This window comes from Trematomus bernacchii, unplaced genomic scaffold (genome assembly GCF_902827165.1).
Source record: "Trematomus bernacchii unplaced genomic scaffold, fTreBer1.1, whole genome shotgun sequence".
NCBI classification, from domain to species: Eukaryota; Metazoa; Chordata; class Actinopteri; order Perciformes; family Nototheniidae; genus Trematomus; species Trematomus bernacchii.
In genome coordinates this window covers 3,599,862-3,616,992 of record NW_022987973.1, presented here as the reverse complement: position 1 = coordinate 3,616,992, position 17,131 = coordinate 3,599,862, and the positions used below count along the sequence as shown (strand labels likewise).

The 17,131-nt window shown below is 37.7% G+C and overlaps 1 protein-coding gene across 2 annotated transcripts; it reads right to left on the bottom strand.

The window, feature by feature from the left end:
- Nucleotides 1-172: 172 nt before the first annotated feature.
- On the bottom strand, nt 173-16,711 carry LOC117471583 (nuclear receptor-binding protein-like). 2 transcript variants are annotated; one of them, XM_034116694.1, is made up of 18 exons: nt 16,571-16,711; nt 15,053-15,440; nt 14,351-14,473; nt 13,359-13,460; nt 13,080-13,169; nt 12,766-12,806; nt 12,574-12,668; nt 11,927-12,010; nt 11,473-11,528; nt 11,300-11,398; nt 10,982-11,114; nt 9,870-9,960; nt 9,574-9,624; nt 8,166-8,298; nt 7,605-7,658; nt 6,895-6,958; nt 3,023-3,078; nt 173-2,515 (listed from the first exon to the last, which is right to left on the bottom strand). In XM_034116694.1, exons 2-18 carry the CDS (start codon nt 15,284-15,286, stop codon nt 2,456-2,458), a joined length of 1,566 nt encoding a protein of 521 aa, XP_033972585.1. In that variant the 5' UTR covers nt 15,287-15,440; nt 16,571-16,711; the 3' UTR covers nt 173-2,455. The 2 variants fall into 2 exon arrangements, with proteins under 2 accessions (XP_033972585.1, XP_033972586.1); XM_034116695.1 differs by having other exon boundaries at nt 16,589-16,711.
- Between the last annotated feature and the right edge of the window lie 420 nt (nt 16,712-17,131).

Genomic DNA, 17,131 nt, shown 5'->3' with positions numbered 1-17,131 from the left:
AAAGTAAAATACTTAAATAGCTCAAATTTGTAATTAAGTAAGGAATAATTACATCCCACCATTATAAATCGTCGCAAGCAATCTTATTAGATGAGAAATCATAACACTGATAACAGCAACATGATAATGAAATCAGTAAATCTGTCTTTTGGATCTAAAAACATCAACGTTGAGCATTTCACACATTTATTTGAAAGAACAGATATTGTCAGGATACACATCTCAGAAAAGACACAAACACATTTACTGACGCTTATGTCATATACAAAATAGAAGGATATACAAATATGCTCACATCCTTGAGTGACAGGCTAAAGCTGCCCACCCTGTACGATTATTTAATAACCAGTTTCAACACCACCATTAATTTGGGTGGGAAAGACAGCGAGAGAGAGAGAGGTGGAGGAAGAGATTTATAAAGCTGGTCTGGTGATCACATTGGTTGGTTTTTATCACTTCTCTGTAAAAGAAGCGATGCATTTACATTCTACTGGCTGACTTTAAAACATATCTTTGGAATATACAATCTTAGAGGTTCACAGATACACATTCAAATAGAGGAACAACTAAAGTAAACAATGCACGTTTTTTTAGTAAAAATGCAGATTGGAGAACAATTTTTGCCCAAATAATTTTTTTTTTTAAACAGAAAGATTTGAGTGGAGATCAATGGATTAATACGATCTAATTGGTGAAGTGACTACTTAAACAATACAGCTCAGCAACAGAAGTAAGCTCTGATTGAAAGCTAATACAGAAGCATTCAATTCAACTGGTAAAATGTATTCTCAATTGTAAGTTTTTGCATCGAATAGTATCGTTTCTGTTTTTTTTAATACATACTGAGAAAGTAATTTTTTATGTGCATTCTTACTGCTGTTTAAGGTCCTGAATTGTATGGGCTTTGAGACACTAAAGTACCTGTAGACCACAAAGAGTTCTGAGCCAAAATGTCACAAAAGGCCACAGGCAACTCCCTGATCCCAATACAAGTCTCAACATGACATGTAAGATGTAACCTTTTGTATTCAAGTGTTGGTGCCTCTGCACTCTGTGAAGGAAAATCAACCCTCTAAGTCCCAGTTTAACCGAATGGTGATCAAATGAAATCAATCAAGCAATAGAAGTGTATATTGGCTCAGACTCTCATCAATGTGGTCTCTGTGTTAATCACAGTAAACAAAAAGAAATAAGAAAAAGACATGCTATACAGTGTCTGTAACATAAATAAATCTCACATAGATGTATCAGGAAAAGGCTAGGTCCTCTTTTTTACAGCATATGGCAGCCGAGTTCAGTACACAAGTCTCACATGAATGAATTTTACAGGCAGAGGAGCATGTGTGAACCCAACAAGCAGCAAATGGTAAAATTATGAATAAAATAATAAAAACAAACAGAGAAAAGAGGACTTTAAGGCATGTGCGTAGGTCCAGCATAAGGCAAACAGTAGAGCAAAAATATAAAAACAAACACACAAACGGAAAATTCAGTAACACTGAGTTCACAGTACCTCAAAGTAACCATCATCCAGAGACCTGGCATCATGATGCCCACCCAAAATGTAATATCCAGCTGTGCACATACAATATGTTCTGTATCAAAGGCTTTTAAAATATTTATCATGGGTATAGGTCAATTATCAAGTTATCTGAAAAAGTTGCATCTCTGCACATCCAGTTTTCAAACTCTTATATATATTTAACCTGATAGGTGACATGTTGGTAAAAAAAAACACAACACAAAAATCAAAGAGCCGGGAATGTTCAAAAATCATAAGGCAAAACAAAATGAGAGGGGGATTCACATGAAATGAGGGGGAAGAACGGCTTGGCTTGTTAGGGGTGCTATAGGTTTGAGATCATTAAAGTTTATAAGTACAACAGTAGTGAAAGGTGGAGTGACTCTAGTGAATATTTGAATTAGACTTGATGGCGTTTTAGCCCGTCTCATCCTAACACAAACAGGCAATTCGTTATGTAAACACCTCACAATAAAATACATCTGCGGCTTGGAGAAAGTGGTTTTAACTTTAAGTAATCTAGTCAGTACTGGTGTGATGAAGTGTCTTTTGCAGCATTAATGAGGTTAACATTTAACAGCCAATGTAAAAGCTAACACATTCAGAATAAATCCTCTCATATGGATTTAAATGGTTCTTAACTTTTACAGCTAAAATGTGATATCAGTCCAGGGAGCTTCTTTGGAGTAAACTGGACTCTGAAATTAGCTTGACAGTATGTTAAAGGTTTTCTGTGCTTTGGGGAGGTTTGATTCCCTGATGCAGAGGAAGAGAACCCACCCTTTTGGTCACATTTTCACCTAAGGCTTAGAAGAACAAAATACAAAAACCCCACTAAATATAATCACCATGTTGAGTAACCAAACAGAAGATGTAACAGGGTTAAGAGAGTGTACTAATGAGGGGACAGGTATTTCGTGGAGGAAATGGTTGCTATTGAAGAGCTTGGCTGAATGATTCTTCTAGTAGGGAGGCTATTTTGTTTTGGTCCACCTGTAAAGAGAACACAAACATGTTCAACACCCCAGGATATTACAAATAACACATACACCAATATGTTAGAAAATAGAGATATGGTAATCATAACAGCAAAGACAGTTACAAATATGCAAGTTGGTCGAACAAATGAGGCATAAAGTAAAAATATCGGAGATAACCGTTAAGAGGAGTGAGTCATTAAGACAAAAAACCTACATATCCTCTCTCAGACAGAGTGATGAAGTGACTATATAACATATACGTGGGTAGGTGAGAGTGCACAGGAGTACGTATGTAGCAGTAAATGTACATTAAGCTCTTAGAGGAGAAGGTGTTTGTGTTAGAGGGCACCGCACGTAGGAGTCACGGGTCACATCGCCTTATAAAATCTGCAGAATTTTCACACAGTTTGATACAGAAATAGCGCGCTCACCCACACACGCTTGCCTGCAGCTCTTCAACAGCAAACACACAGAGACTCACACACATTGATTGCAAATCTCTCTCGCACAAAAGACCCACCTCACTGATTAAGCCCAGCTGCACCAACTCTTCAGCCATCTCCTGAACATTTTCATCTGAAACACACAGCAGCACAGTTAACAGTAGTCCATGGGCATGTAACATCCCTTTTTCATCCTCATCTCTACCTGTCACACAATGTATCTCTTTGAATTATGCAAATATAATAACACACACTCCTGCTCAAAAAGGCAGACTAAGGGTAAATACCACATTCAGAAGATATGGTCAAGATACTGCTTTGAAATCCACATCCCACCCTACAACAATGATGGTACCATTTTTATTTCTGTGTATATCTGGCAAAGCAGAACTTAAGGGATATCCAATAAAGATAAAAGGAGAGTCTAGAATGGGACTCATTTGGCAGGAAAATGAAAGAGCCGACATGTTTCAACCAGCATCGTCTTCATTAGTGTAAGATCTGTTAAAACATGTTTTAATATTTCTCTTAAGCTTTGCTAATAAAGACTTAACAACTGAATTGACTTGCATACACCCCTTCTCCTTTCCTACATGTTGGAGTGTATATAGCTCATAGATGTTAAAGGTATAATATCTTCAAACATGTCAGAAGTTTCCAAATAAGCGCCGTATTAATCCCATTTAACTGTAGCTCATCAAATGTGTATTATGACAGGAATTTTAAATACATTATGCACTGATAGTGTTGTTTGCCTCAGCGTCCATATGAACTAACTACCCTTTGTTAAACTATAATTCATGTTGACGTAAACTATGTTTAAATAAATGCACAAAATATGAAAGCATATGCTGTTTTCTAAAACATTGGGAAAATGCTTTCAGAAAAAACCTGAGCTGATATTCCTGACATTAAAATGTGACGTTTACTTTCTTCTGAAACTTAACTTGTATGACCTTCTATTCATTCCCTGACCTGTTTGGGGTATTTTAATTGTATTTGAGTTACCTCCCTTTCCTGTGCCCAGTGATCAGAGGAGTTGTCATGGTCTACTGATTTTTAATAACCTCGCTGTCAATTTACAACTATATCAGGAATGTGGCAGGGACAAGACAAACAAGTGGAGAAGATAGACCACCCAACACTAAGAAAAGAAAACACCCACCCACATATAAATGATAAAGGGCTATGTATATTGCTATTATAGCCGAGTGAGAGGATTCCTTGCTTTTTGCCATCTTGTAGTCTGCTTTAAAATCATCGTTACCTTTTGGTTTTGAGGAAATAAAGCTTCAATTGTAAATATGGTTCAATTCAAGTGTATGAGAGTGAAGCAAAAGGCCTATCGGGTGAAATCTAAGTGGCTCAGTTAGCTAGTGACCCTGCAGAGTGTTACTTTGGACTTTGACGTGTCGATAAGTAATGCTTTAAAGAATAACCCGATATCAGCAGGACGGACTGTTTACTAAGACAACAGGGTGTGCCTATAATAGAAGTAACACATAATAGACCAATACCACTGTGTGCCAGTGGTATTAATGTGTGAGCGTGCAAAAAAATACACATGAAGTGAGAAAGAGTGTGAGTGAGAAAGTTGAGGAGATACATTTGAGTGAATGTGTGTGAGTGAGAGACAGGGAGATGAAAGCCTGGGAAGAGATGGGCTAATCTTGACAGAGGAAGTGACAGCTGTCAGCTGCAGCCCTCACAGGCCAGGCATTCCCCGCACGCCTGCAACATTATACATGCCTGCCATACCTGAGTGTGTGTGTGCACACTGGATCATACTGCCAACATTAGTTTGACCATTGCAACAGTTGTGTTTTTCTGGGTTTCTAGTCAGCTTTATGACAGTTAAACAATTTAGGAAAGCCTGAATTTCAAATTAATTAATTTAGATAACTCAGTAAAACCTTCAAAATGTGTTGCCAAGGAAAGTTATAGTTAAAGTTTTAAGAAACAACTTATCAACCCCGTACTGTCCAAAGTACAACCAGGAAACCATTTTCTTCAGAGCGTATCAACTGCCACCAACAGACCACATAAGGGGTTTTGTTTTCCAAACTTATTCTGGTTGTTTCACCATCCACAGTTTACATAAGGAGGGATAGTCATTGTAAAGACCTTACATTAACACTCTTTTGTAGCTGGGAAAAGCTGCTGATAGCTACAGGGAAGAAAAAAAAGGCGCAATCCTTTGAGCCGTAAACCGAGCCTTTCTGTTCCCTAGAGATCATACCAGGTGGCATGCAGAGTTACAGAGTGGAAGCGAGACGTTTTAGGAACTAACCCCAACTCTGATGGTGTCATTTTTCTGTAGTCATTACATTGTGCAATCAATATTTGGTCAACAATGGTAGGTTCATGAAAAAAAACATTCCAGAATGTAATTATAATAAATAAGACATTTGTCCAAAATAGAGGTGCAAGGTTTTGATGACACATAAGCGACAGTTAGTCTCCCTGCCTAAAATAGTTGTGCATATTGTGACGCCATCCGCGTTTCAGGCTCTCTCTGGAATCTCACTCTCACTTTCCAACATGCCTCAGTGCACACATATTGAGAGGAAATGTGTATTAAAACTGTGTGTGGTAAAATCTGAGAGTGAAGTAGACTTGAAGTAATTCATACGGACATAACTCCATCATTTATCATCCCCTGAAGTCAAATATAATTATATCATTAACTCCAAACCCAAGCTGTAAACATAAACTGTTCAGATTTTAAAAAATGACCACACTTTATAAAAACCTTCCTACTTTGAAGGCGTTTGTCCAAAAAATACACGCACATCAACAAGAATCCTTCAGAGGGAAGGATTCTTCTTGTTGATGTGTGTGTGTGTATTCAACTCCATAAGGAAAATAATGTAGCCATTCTTGTATTGCTATTTTACACACATTCAGAAGGACACACACACACACACACACACACACACCACACACACACACACACACACACACACACACACACACACACACACACACCACACACACACACACACACCACACACACCACACACACACACACACACACACACACACACACACACACACACACACACACACCACACACACACACACACACACACACACACACACACACACACACACAACACACAACACACACACACACACACACACACACACACACACACACACACACACACACACACACACACACACACACACACACACACACACACACACACACACACACACACACACACACACACACACACACCTAATCCTCTTTGCTAGCCCTAATCTCCCTCATGCACGACACGCCTTCCAACAATATCAAATGATCGTCTAATTGCAGGAGCCATTGTAATATTAACTGGTTGGAAATGTCAAAGGTCGTTTCAAAAGCTTGTTGATTAAAAATATTCTGCCCTTAAAGGTGGGGTAGGTAATTCACTTCAGAAACACTTTGTGTTATATTCCATGGAATGCTCTTAACATCCCGATAGCAATGAATAAATTAAATGCTTTGACAATAAATACATTTAAAAAATGTCATCTGTGGAAGCCGTAGCGCTGTAAAAAGTACGACCAATCATTTTAGCCGGCCCGGCTAAAATAACTGGATGGCCTACCTGCCTGTCAGCCTTCCATCTGTGCACAAACTTATCTCGTGCCCTCATTGGTCATGTGCGCGTTCGTGTGTGTTGGAGGAGGGGCTCTGTAAGGAAGTCTGAAGGAAGGGGCAGATTTTTTCCGGTTGTGTACTTTCAAATTCGAGCGCACTTGAGCTGGTTTCTCCATTCTTACCTACCCTACCTTTCCCAATTGAGCACCTCAATTAATCCTCACAGTGTAGTTCTGATGAAATACAACTTGACTGTGGACATTTTTGATGTGGGTGCGCTATAAATAAACGAGTGACTGTATATTGAAACCAACAGAGTGATTAAGAGTCAGTGTGTTATAGGATAGGTGGACTTACGAGATAACATGTCACAGCTTAGATGTCTATTCAGTTTATCATCCAGTTTCAGCAGCAATGTTAGCTAAAAAAGAGAGAAAGACGACATTATTATTATTATTCATTTCAGGGTTCATACACTTTTTCACCAATGATTTTCAATGACTTCTCCATGACCTTTACCTAATTTTTCATGACCAAAAAAATTACTCTTTCTCAGCGGTACCACTGAAAATGGTTTATTTTAACATGGAACAGGGAAATAAGGTTTGCATATGAAACATGTTGTGCCTATCTAAAACAAATCAAATAGTAGGCTTACTAGCTTCTACACGCTAAAGCAACTAAAATCTCTCACCAGCAAAACACCTCGACAGTTAAATGCCATTTTACGTTTCATTACTATACGATACAGTATTTATTATCATTATAGTGTTACTATTTTGGTGATTAGATAAAATATAAATTATATTTGATGCAACTTTAGTTACATTTCCATTAAAATATTGTTTTCCATAACTTTTCCAGGGTCTGGAATTAGCATTTTGAATTTCCATGACTTTTCCAGGTTTTTAATGACCGTAAGAACCCTGTAATTTACTTCTGTATGGTAGAAAAAAAGGATCTGGAATTATATCAAGTTGTTACTCAATGGGGGAAACACATTTTTTAAACGTTTAATTAGTGAAACAATAAAAGATTAACTTATAAATTCTACTGCAGAGACTTACATGATACCTTGCTCCCTCCTCGACAGATTCAACGTTACACTGCATCTGAATGACCTGCAGAAGAAGTTAGGGAGTTTAAATAGGAGCAGTTGGCAACTAATTGATTTCACAACAGTTGTTTACTCCAGAAGAAATACAGTATTCCTATGTATTGATCCTACTGAAGCCCTGAGGTGAAAGTGAACACAAATTCTGGTTAACCATTTTCTAAGTCTCATCTAATTGATTCACTTTTGTGTTGTTAACTTAAAAACTGGTGAAAAAAAGGTCTTGCTAGAACAATCTTACAAAGGTCCCTTTTTTCTGTTATAAGATGAACAATAAAGATTTACCGAGATATTGATATAGATAGAGAGGAATGTCTTTTTCACATTCGCTCATCATTAATGCAGTAGAGAAATCAATTAGAAATGAATCACCAGAAAAAAAGATCTCCCTTGCATTTGAGTTTTTATATAACTGAGTTACTCAACAAGAAATGAGGATTGTCCCTTGTGGAGCGTCACCATTGCGAGTGTTTTTTTAACTTTTGTAATATGCAATATAATCTCCTGTACGTACCCGCCGTGTCTCCAATTCTGTCGGTTCAGGGGTGGGGGATTTGACCAAGGGGACGACAACGGGAGATTTAACCGTCTCCTGTTGAGGCTGATGAGAGGGCACCCCGAACGCAGTCATCGGATAAATACCGTTTCTGATCCAGAGAGAAAGGGAGGAAGAAACAAAGGCAGGTGGAGGTGGAGAAAACATCAGAGAAAGGGAGAATGAGAGAGGAGAGAGAAAGAGGAGATGGAAACGATAATGGAAATTAAGAAATGTTTTAATATATGGACTTTGTTTTCCTCTCCTTATAGTCAACATTTTGAAAGTGAAAAATGTGTTCTACCAAACTAACAAATTAGAAAAAATAAGGATTTCCTCTTCATTCTTTAAAAGCTTGGTCTACCTGTGGCCATGATTACATATCAACGAAGGATAAATATTATAACACTAGTACAAATACAAATATGTGAGCAGGAAAAACATGAAGCCGAGATGGAGACTTGCAGAACTGAATGAAGAGTGGCCAAAGATCATGAGGAAAAAGTATTTTATATTTAAATAAACCCCAAAAAGTTTGAAAAGTGCATGACAAATGTTTAAGTAGGGTGCTGGATTCAGATAGAGAGGCGAAGTCCCTCCCTTTCCGGGGGACCTCCATGGGACCTTATTTTGGAAAAATTATGTATTGAAGTCAATGGAGAGAGAAAGATTATCTTTCGATCCCGTTTGAATTGAGCCACGAATTACACATATGATGTTTGTCAATTTAAAAGATAATTTTACAAGTCAAAAAAATAAAAACGTGTCGTAAAAATGTGAAGTAACACTTTTTTTTGTGTGAAACCGCTCGATGAACTACATCTCCCGTCTCGCACCACACACCAAGACGGCCGTCACGTTGGCACATTTCACTTCTTTCTTTCAGAATGAGGCGAAAAGTATTCAAAGAGGTGAAAATCACTCCAAGTCTGGGCATGTTGAGAGCTGTACATACACACAAGGGGAGTTAGTCGGTTCCGTAAGAGCCAGCATGCGGGACCCGGAAACTGGGATTTGTAGTCTTTCTAGTTGCATATTTTTCATAGTCTTATATTTCAACAGTTTTACGACAAACTGTGACTTTTTACATGGAAATTATTTTTTAAGATTGACAAACATCATATGTGTAATTCGTGGCACAATTCAAACGGGATCGAGAGATACGTGTTCTCTCCCCATTGACTTCAATACATAGTTTTTCAGAAATAAGGTCCCATGGGGCGGAAGTAGATGGGCGGGACATCATTAAAAGATGATGGCAGACGCACACTAGTCAGATGGTCCTATACTCCCCCCCTGTGGCCAGATGGGTTTTTTCTTTGGAGCCTAAATACATTGAGAGTAACGCTTGTTCACGCTGTTGCTGCTCTCCGCCTGTGCCTCTTACCTCACATCCTCCAGGAATTTATCAAGCTCCAAAGCAGGAAAATGGGAAAGCCTACAGAAAACACAAACAACAGTCAAAGGTCTTTACACCTCAAATGTATATAGGTTATATTCACAATTTCAGGATTTACTATGTATAAGTATAGAAAAACCCAGTAGTAACAATGACTGTTAATATAATAACTTACATTTGTCTTTGTTTTATCCTATTCAATTAAAAGACATGTTCCTGTACCAAACATATTCAGAATGAAAAAACGACATGAATGCTGTTGACACTCGATAGTGGAAACTTACTTGAGCTGAATGCCTTCTTTCTTCTCGGCGATGACCAGGTTAGGATCCAGGTTCTTGGTAATCTCCTCCAGGGCATTTTCAGGAATCATGTCTGGACAATAATAAACATTTAAGAATGAATGATGTGATGCTGGTTGTTAAAACACATCCCTTTAAAACTAAACTTCTTTCATAGGTAGTATTTGATCTGATGATATGTGAAAGGTAGCAAGTCTTGTGAAGGGATAACCCACTTTGAGTTACATTTGTGTTTGTGATTTTGTACGTGTTGGATTGCATAGTTTCCAACTGTGATTTAGTTTGAATAATGTGTTTTATTGATGTTCTAGGTCAAGCTGTATATGTAATGACAGTATTCACCAGTGCAAGGTAAATATACAACACCAGTAAAAAAACTATATTTAAATCTGCATCATTGATTGCTCCGTCCACTTGGATGCACAGATTCCTCTGACTAACAATGTACTCTTAGGGCTGTGCAATTAATCGTATTTTAATCTCGATTACGATTTTGGCTTGCAGCTATTACGAAAACAACGTAATCGAAATAAAACGATTATTATTTTTATTTAAAAAAAAAAAAAAGTAATTATTTTTTCAGTTGAATTATACTTAAAGTTCAGGGTAATCAACTGTTAAAAACATACTGATCACTTTTTTTTTTTTCAATAAATGGATGTTTTCAAAGTAAATGGATAATCGTTTTTTAATAATCGTGATATCAATTATTGACCAAAATAATCGTGATTATGATTTTTGCTGTAATCGCACAGCCCTATGTACTCTGACACTTTATTCCTTTATTATTGCAAGTACATTTTTTACTCTTTTTATAAATTATGTTTTGTTGGCTTCACCAACCCTGAATCATTTCTGGCTCCTAAGCCTGCAGGATGTTCCACTTTCTTCCCCAGTTAGTCACTTTTTCCAAACTCCCGCTTGTTGTCGTAGGGAAACTATGACTACTACTTTTACATTACACATAACCCTCCTGTCCATTGCAAATACAATGGATGGTTTCTTCTTATTAACCATAGCATGCTAATAAAAGCTAATCAGAATGACTCAATCTGTTATTCTGTGTATTCTGTACGTGTATGTTAAACACTCACGGTGGTGGCTGACTATGCAATGAGCAGCCAGCAGCTTTAGCAGCGGTACTTCGAACAGAGCTTGGTTAAACAGCAGCTCTCGGGCTGTAGGTCTCATACTCGGATCAGACTCGAGGCACTTCTGGATTAGCTCCTACAAAAACAAACATAAAAGGTCACACACTTCTAGACGAAAGTCATGTATACACAAATGGGACTTTCAAATAAACATTGAGACCCAATAACACACACACACACACACACACACACACAGATGAATCTGGTATGATCTTTCAGGATACTCATGAACATAAACACACACTCCACTCTTTCTCTCACCCTCTGCAGTGGGTCCTCCAGAAACTGTATGGCATTGTTGATGGCTTCCGGAGAAACTAAAGAGGACTCTCCATTCCCCTGGATTTCCAAGAGCGCCATCTGAAACACACCGACACACACATTAGCATATTGTTTTAAGAAAGGGCTATCATGTATCATAGGTCCCATCTCACCTCTAAGGCACACATGCCAAACGAGTAGATGTCCACCGCCGTGGTGATATCGTCAGCTACAATGAGAGAAGGAAAAGAAAGAAGAAATATGTACGGATATTCACTTGTTATATTATATATTGTTTTTTTCGTCTTAGAATTAGATTTTTTCCTGATATAAATCAATATTTGATTATTTTATTGGAACAAAGCCTTTGAGCGTATTGTGTTCAGTCAACATTCAGACATATCTGTTGTATTCATGATACTAAGAAATTGTTCAATACCATCTATTATGCTGTGTTGATTTAAGCTGCCATTTTGTCTGAAGCTAAACACTTTCAATGGATGTATTCAAGAGTCCTTTAATGCAGTTATATCCTTTAATGATATCAAATGATTCGTATCATCCAGAAACATGTGGATTTCAGTTTAAATAGAAATAAATGTAAAGTGTAATTTCAGTCATGTCTACCTCCATATTCTGGGGCATAGAAGTGCAAGTTCTTCTGTTCCTCGTGACACGTCTTCACGTGGTTGTTGATGGTGTCTGGAGCAACTGCAGATGTGACAGGAGGGGAGCATATGAAGGAAATAAAGAAGTAGGATGGAGAACAGAGAGATAAGTGGACATGGAGTCATTGTACACACAATAATAGTTTATTCCACACACCTTTTGTCGACATCTACCTATTTATTTAAGCTCGAAAGAACATCAAGAAGGTATCCTTATTGAAAATAGTGTCTACTTGAGATGTAAAACAAGGCTTGCAACAAAATGGCTCACAATGAAAACTACAATGTCTTAGAGTATCATAATTGTTTTTGGTACATGAGAAAAGGGTTGTATTCATTACTTTTGACACATAATACTGGATCCCAAGATGTTTTGGCGTATTAAAGCTAATGCACCGGCACCTAAATGGTTTGGATAGTTGAAGCTAATTGACTTGCAGGATACTTTGTAATGATTGTTAAGTTACAAAGCCTGATGAGACTCGCAAAACTAGCACTGTGTAATAACGGAACTTCCCTGAAATGTCCAGTCTTTAAATCCATAATTCAGTATCATCTGACTCCATCACTACCTAACCCTTAAGTGAAACTTGCGTAACTGTATACCTGATCCGATCTTGATGAGCCCGTTGTGTTGGATGAAGATGGTGTCACAGGTCAGGTTGCCATGGAGGATGGGAGGGTCACATGAGTGGAGGTAACTGCAGTCAAGAAAAAACAACATTCACAAATACAGACGACTTCATTATTCTTATACTTAACATGTGTCCTGGATGTCTAAAATAAGGTGAAACCAACCTGAGAGCAGACAGGATCTGTGTGCACCATCTCTTCCAAGCCTGTAGGACCATACATCTTATCAGAGCGCTTACATGTTGGTTTCCAATATGGAGTAACAATGACTTGCATCATGTCATTTGACTTTGCTTAAACTGGTACACAATGTATTTTAAAATGCTTTCTCTCTCTTGCCATCTGGCAGATTGGTCCTAGCTTTGGAAAGATGACCTTATCAATATTACTGATACAGGGTCTGTCACTTTTCACATAATATGCTGACTTTCATGCACCATTATTCTATTAGGGAAACATTACATACAGCCAATTCTTACCTTTTCATTCATGGCTTTATGATTCTTCTTTGTCTTTTTTAGAAACTGCTTCAAGCTTCCTGATGACATATATTCAGTAATGAAAATCACCTGAAAGAGAGGAAAGAAATGAGGGGGAAATGCTTCGGAAGATATCATTCAAATTTAAATAAAAAAGATGCTCAAATACTTTTTTGAATCTTTAAAATTGAAGATTTTACAAATGAAGACAGAAGGATGATTCAATAACATTCATATGTTGACAATTGTTGGTTTGTCAGGTCTGAGAGTGAGACTCACCCTGGCCCGGTTCTCCTTGTTGTCGGCCCAGTACTTGTGAAACTTGACGATATTAGCATGTTCCAAATTGATCAGGTTATCAAACACTGCTTTCACTTTCTCCTGAAAACATAGAAAAAACAAAATATAGTAAAGTATAATAATATGTCATATTGCTATGAAAATAAAAAACACACTCTGATTTGACTTGACGTTTGCCTGACCAATGGGTAGATGGTTGTATATCTGGCAGAACTATTTATGTAAACAAAGTACACATTTCCACAGTTTTGACCTTCTGGTAGTTTTCCTAGCAAGCCAAGGGGTGACAACAGTGAACTCACAATAGCAGTGATAATACAAATAAAACATACATGAATCGATTAGTCAATACAACAAATATTTTAAGAAAAATGCTAAATACTTCCTAGCTCAAGCTTCTGCAACCCGATACAACACAGAGCCAGACATGATGTGACACTATTAACCTGCACATGGTTACGTTAACCTGGACAGTGAGTACCTTCTTATAACAGCAGGACAAGAGGCATTTTTTAAATACTTTTTACAAAAGGTAGGAATGTCTTCCTTTGATAAGTCAAAGACATTCCTACCACTCGTTACTTTTCTGAAAAATGTAGATGAGCCCATTTAATGCAACAGTATATGAAGGACTGTCCAAATGTATGATACTTAAAATATTATGTCAATGTTATAGTGCATTCAAATGACATGGTGGTTCTATAAGGCAGTGTAGCTATTACATTTTACTGAAATTGCTTAACACTGGTTTCTCCACATTACAGACCACACTGCGTCATTATAACAACAAGAACGTGTTTGTATACACTGTAGTGAATACGTTTTACCTCGTTATTCTTTATTCATTTTTTTGATCCTGTATATGTGAATGAAGTACTAAGGCTAAAACATCTGTAATCATTAATGATTTATCACTTTCCCACCACACCGTAGCAATACTTGTACCCTTTTTCTTCCGTTACTGGCCTCACCTCCAGCAATTTGAAGTTCTTCCTCTCGGAGATCATGACTTCGTTCCACACTACCTCTACGCCTTCCTCTGTGTCCATGGCCAGGTACGCAGCATCGATCCCTGGGACATTACGCTGGTTCACCTACAGGAAAAGTGAAGAATAGCTTAGGGGACAATATATTTTAATACTGAAACAAAAGACACTGAAACGGTTGAATGGCAAACAGTGTCTGCTATACTTTTCCGGTTTGAGCTGACATGATGATGAGATGCTTGTACCAAACACACGGAATATTATAACTAAACACAACGCTTGAAAATAACTCCCACCAGATATAATTGAGTTTTGGAAATCTCCGTAACAATATTCTTCACTAAAGACCAATTTGTGAGGAGAAAACATAAATATATTATTAAATAGATAATGTTGAATATGTATAGATATTTGACTATAGTGCGAAATTAATATATATATTTAAAAATATAGCAATTTGAAAATTATGTTGGAGCAGGTTGTTCTTTTTATGTTGAAAAAGTGATATGATCTTCATTTAAAAATATTCCAGCATCCATTGATCTAATCAACTAAGCTTCAGGACTTTGGTAATTCCCTTAAAACGTGATGTGTCATCTTTTGAATCAATGACTGTGTCGGACAGTTCAAACTTTGTCCATCATTTCCACTTCAACCATCAGAGTGAAGCTTCCTGACCGCCCTTACCTCTTCTCTGCGTTTCTGCCAGCGGCCACACGGACTCTCCTCCAGGATTTCCGACTCATCTTCGCTCTCATCATCATCCTCAGTTGCAGTGGTGGTGTGGGGCTGTATGGGGGCCACGGGCGAAGCAACAGATGCTTCTACCTGTTGAATACTACTAGGCATGTGTCCTGTCGTGACATTTGGCTTGTTTCCCTCTGTGCCTGGAGCTCCTAACTCCTCGGCCTCCGACATCATGACACAACTTGAATGCTGGCAGCCTTTCCTTCCCTAAGCTCCCAGCGAATGATAGGAAGCCTCGTCCTTGCTTTCTCCTCTCTGTTTGAGCTCGTCACACATCCATGTTCTTCTCTGTCCTGGCTTAAACGAGGTAAAGCTCAAGGAGGGAGGGCTGTAAACAAATGACATGCTTAGATTTGAAATCATTGGGCTACACGTTATAATAATATTTTTTAGAGGTGGAAGAAGTATGTTTAATACAGAGTAAAATCCCAGGTCAAATGTACGTTAGAGGGTCTCGAGCATGTTTTCTCTTCAGAGATTGTGATGTGATGTTAAATGTTTGTTTTCCTTGTATTGTGTCTTAATATTTGTCCTCGTTTGATGTTGATGCAAATGGGGCAGCTGTGATGCAAGACAAAGGTCAGACTTGATCTGACAATACATTATTATCTCATCGTACCTTAAGTACTCTGATCTTGTACTTAAGTAAAAGTAGAACTACCAGAGTGTAGTTATACAGTGTTACAAGTATAGGTCCAACAATCAAAATATGAATCAAGTAAAAATAAAGAGCTATTAGCATGAAAATATACTTAAAGTACCATAAGTAAACTTACTCATTATGCAGATTGTCCCATTTCAGAATAACATATATATATTTTGATTATAGTTATTGACCCATTAAAATGTTATCAAAGCTGGTAAAAGTACAGCCTATTGTAATGACTTTGTATACGGCAGGGTAGCTAATGAATTTACTCCAGGTGTAACCAAAGCCTCATTTAAGTGTTGATTATATTTCACATCATTAATCCAAATTTGCGAAGTAACTAAAGGTATTTAATATATGTAGTGTAGTAAAAGTACAATATTTACCTCTGAATTGTAGTGGGGGTAGAAGTACAACGTAGCAGAACATGTAAATACTCAATTAAAGTACCTACAAATTGTACATTAGTACAGTACTTGAGTAAATCTACTTTACACCACTGATATCTTCTAACGTACATTAGTGTTTTACCAACTAGCCTACCTAACGTTACCTACTGAGAGGGGAAGTGTATTGGTGACCTAGCTTAGACTCAGAGGCAGAGAGTTGGCGTTTACAGGACACTAAACATTAACTAGTGAAAACTGACAAGCTGTTGTAGCTAATTTAGCTTCAGAAGGCTCATGCTAATGTTCAACGCTAGCTAGGAGAAGTTCAGCCTACCAGTTATGTGCTAACTTTTCCCTCGGCTAACATGCTAATAAAAGGTAAATAAACAAATAGCTAGCCCAAAGTTTAAAAAAACTCACCGTGGAACAGAAAACTACCTTGGATAAAATAGCCTTGGTTTACATACTGATGGAAAAGCAGTAAAAAAAGATGCCATAAGCCAAAAATGCTAGCTTGTTCGTCATAAAATATGTTGTTGGGTTTCAAGTTCTCTGAGCAGAAGTGGGAGGGGCGGGGCTGGAGTTAAGGAGCGCTTGTTTGCGTGCAGAAAACGCAGCGGTGTAGAGTTACCCCCACCAGCCCACCAACATAAGCAGAATAAATTAAGTTTGAATGATAAAATTACATTGAATACCAGGGTAAATGTTTCCCTTTAGTAGTGCTATATTATTATTATTATATTCAAACAATGCTTTAAAGGTATATCACAGTCTGTAAAGTCGACCACATAATACTTTTTTTAAAGCTTTAACTCTAGCAACGCAACGTATTAAACCATTATATCATTGAATTGGTGCACTACAAAACCCCGGAGAGAAGAAAAGTGAATATAGTACGTTTTCTGTCCCTTTTAAGTACAGTTGCCGTCCAAGTGTTATTTTACTAAAATCAAGCGCTCTCAAGTCCATTTGGGTCTGATG